The sequence below is a fragment of the Triticum dicoccoides genome, unplaced genomic scaffold (assembly GCF_002162155.2).
Source record: "Triticum dicoccoides isolate Atlit2015 ecotype Zavitan unplaced genomic scaffold, WEW_v2.0 scaffold179217, whole genome shotgun sequence".
NCBI classification, from domain to species: domain Eukaryota; kingdom Viridiplantae; phylum Streptophyta; class Magnoliopsida; order Poales; family Poaceae; genus Triticum; species Triticum dicoccoides.
In genome coordinates, this window is record NW_021225203.1 from 1 (window position 1) to 2,177 (window position 2,177).

The 2,177-nt window shown below is 46.8% G+C and overlaps 1 protein-coding gene across 1 annotated transcript; it reads left to right on the plus strand.

The window, feature by feature from the left end:
- The first annotated feature begins 592 nt into the window (after positions 1–592).
- Positions 593–1,224, plus strand: LOC119344676. Its single transcript, XM_037615048.1, has one exon. It carries the CDS (start codon positions 720–722, stop codon positions 1,170–1,172), a length of 453 nt encoding a protein of 150 aa, XP_037470945.1. The 5' UTR covers positions 593–719; the 3' UTR covers positions 1,173–1,224.
- The last annotated feature ends 953 nt before the right edge of the window (positions 1,225–2,177 follow it).

A 2,177-nucleotide genomic window follows, 5' to 3' on the forward strand; every position in this document is an offset into this window, starting at 1 on the left:
AAAAGAAGTTCCACAAAAAGAAAAATAACCCATTGACTTCTTTTAGAAAAAAAGAAAAATTTCATCCAATATTATTTTTGCCCTGTCAATGCTGATTTTTTAATCGTGCAAATTTACATACTAGTGCGAAAGAAATTATAGTAAAAATCTTATTCTTTTACTTTTATTTTTTGTATTATTATTTTTCCTCATATGGTGTGTATATACACCCAGAAACCAAAGGTTCTTCCCCAACAAACTGTTGCTCAAATGAACGCTGCTACGGATCTATTAGTACCAGCAGCATCCATGCATCACCCTGGTCAAGGAAAATCGTATATTAACTAGGGTGGTTGCACTGGACCAACAAGTGTCTCATCAGACGCGTGCTAGCATCACTCGCAGGAGTATTAATTCAACTACCAGCAACGCTATTCCATCCGCCCGATCGCTCCCCATATACGACACGACGTTGACACAGGTCGCTGGAGTGTCATGCCTCAAGTTCAGACCTTTGCTTTCTAACCCGCTTGCTCCAGAGGTAAGCATTCCAGTGAACATCAATACTAGAATTTCTTAGATAGTTCGTGTCAATGCCTATAAATCAGCCCCTCCCCGCCCCAATCCCAGTATCCCACCACATCAATCAATAAGCCTCCAAGACCAAAAGTCCCCTGCATCTCCCGAGCGTCAGAGTTGAGCCAGAGTTTGCTTCGAGAGTTTAAACTTATTCCATCACGATGGCGTCACAGGTGATCGAGGTGAACAGAAATGGCGCCGAGGTGTACCACGGCGCGGCACTGTGCGCCGACAAGGCGGTGGAGCTGCTGGCCGAGACCAACATGCCGCTGGGTCTGCTGCCGCTGGCGGACATCGAGGAGGTCGGCTACAACCGCTCCACGGGCTTCGTGTGGCTGCGCCAGAAGAAGGCGCTCACACACACCTTCAAGCAGATCGGCAGGCTGGTCTCGTATGCCACCGAGGTGACGGCCTTTGTCGAAGACCGCAAGATGAAGCGCATTACGGGGGTTAAGAGCAAGGAGCTCCTCATCTGGGTCACCGTCTGCGACATGTACATCGACAAGAACGACCACTCAAAGATCAGTTTCAAGACGCCCACCGGACTGGGAAGGACCTTCCCTGTCTCCGCCTACGGAAAGGAGGACGACAACAAGCACGACGTGGCCAAATAAGAGACCACGGCCGGCATAAAGAGTCATTTCTTTTCGGGCATACAGAGTTTGACACCACGGTGAATACTACATGTACTCATTTTCTATATATATATGAACTGTTTTAATAAGGTGAGATTACGAACTTGTAATACTCTACTTTGGTATTTTGCCGAATTTTAAATCCCAGACGATCAGAAATGTCTGCTCGCTTTGCATGGCTCCTTAAATCATACTCCCTCCATTCCACAATGTAGTGCTTCCTCTATCCTCGTGCTTCAACTTTGACCGCAAATTTAACTACCAGGACCTATTGCGGCGGGAGCAAAAATTATATTAGTGAATTCGTATTCAAAAGAAGTTTTCAATTATATATTTTTTTCTCCCGCCGCAGTTGGTCTCGTTGGTTAAATTTATGGTCAAAGTTGGACCTCGGGAAGCGTGGGCGCACTATATTTTGAAATGGAGGGAGTAGTAAGTCGACTCATTCATGCCAAAGGCCAACTCCAACGCGCCGATCTAAACGGACATAAATTTAGTCCGCTATTTGTATATTTTCGATGGTTGGAGACGGGTCGTCAAGCCGCATCTGCCCAATTCTAGCCTGTGCACCCACCTGGCCAACCAATTTAGACTGTCATGCATGTCTTATAGCATGCTCACATTCGGAGCGCACTTTCAGTGCACGGCGGCATTGGCGCACTTAATCCACGTCGTCAGATGCATGCGTCGTGATGGGCCAACGGAACTACAGCCTGTAATATAAATCAATACGTGGAACATATACTACTTCCTCGCGGTAGCTATTGACTTCGGTTACGGTCCAGTATATCGAGTGCTACTTCACAGAATACTATAGCACATGTTCTAGAAATCTTTCTGCTTCGGCGATTTCAGAACAGGTCCACTTTGCATGACCATGGGGGGGTACGCACACAAAGTTGTGCCCGAGCAAGTGGAGTGCAACAAGTTGTCTGTAGGGCCAGCCATAATGACGAGCCAACATTAGCCAGTCAGGACGTGATA

Bases quoted from the DNA above. Each gene is read 5' to 3' on its own strand.
- LOC119344676 (XM_037615048.1), top strand. From the start codon at position 720: ATGGCGTCACAGGTGATCGAGGTGAACAGAAATGGCGCCGAGGTGTAC.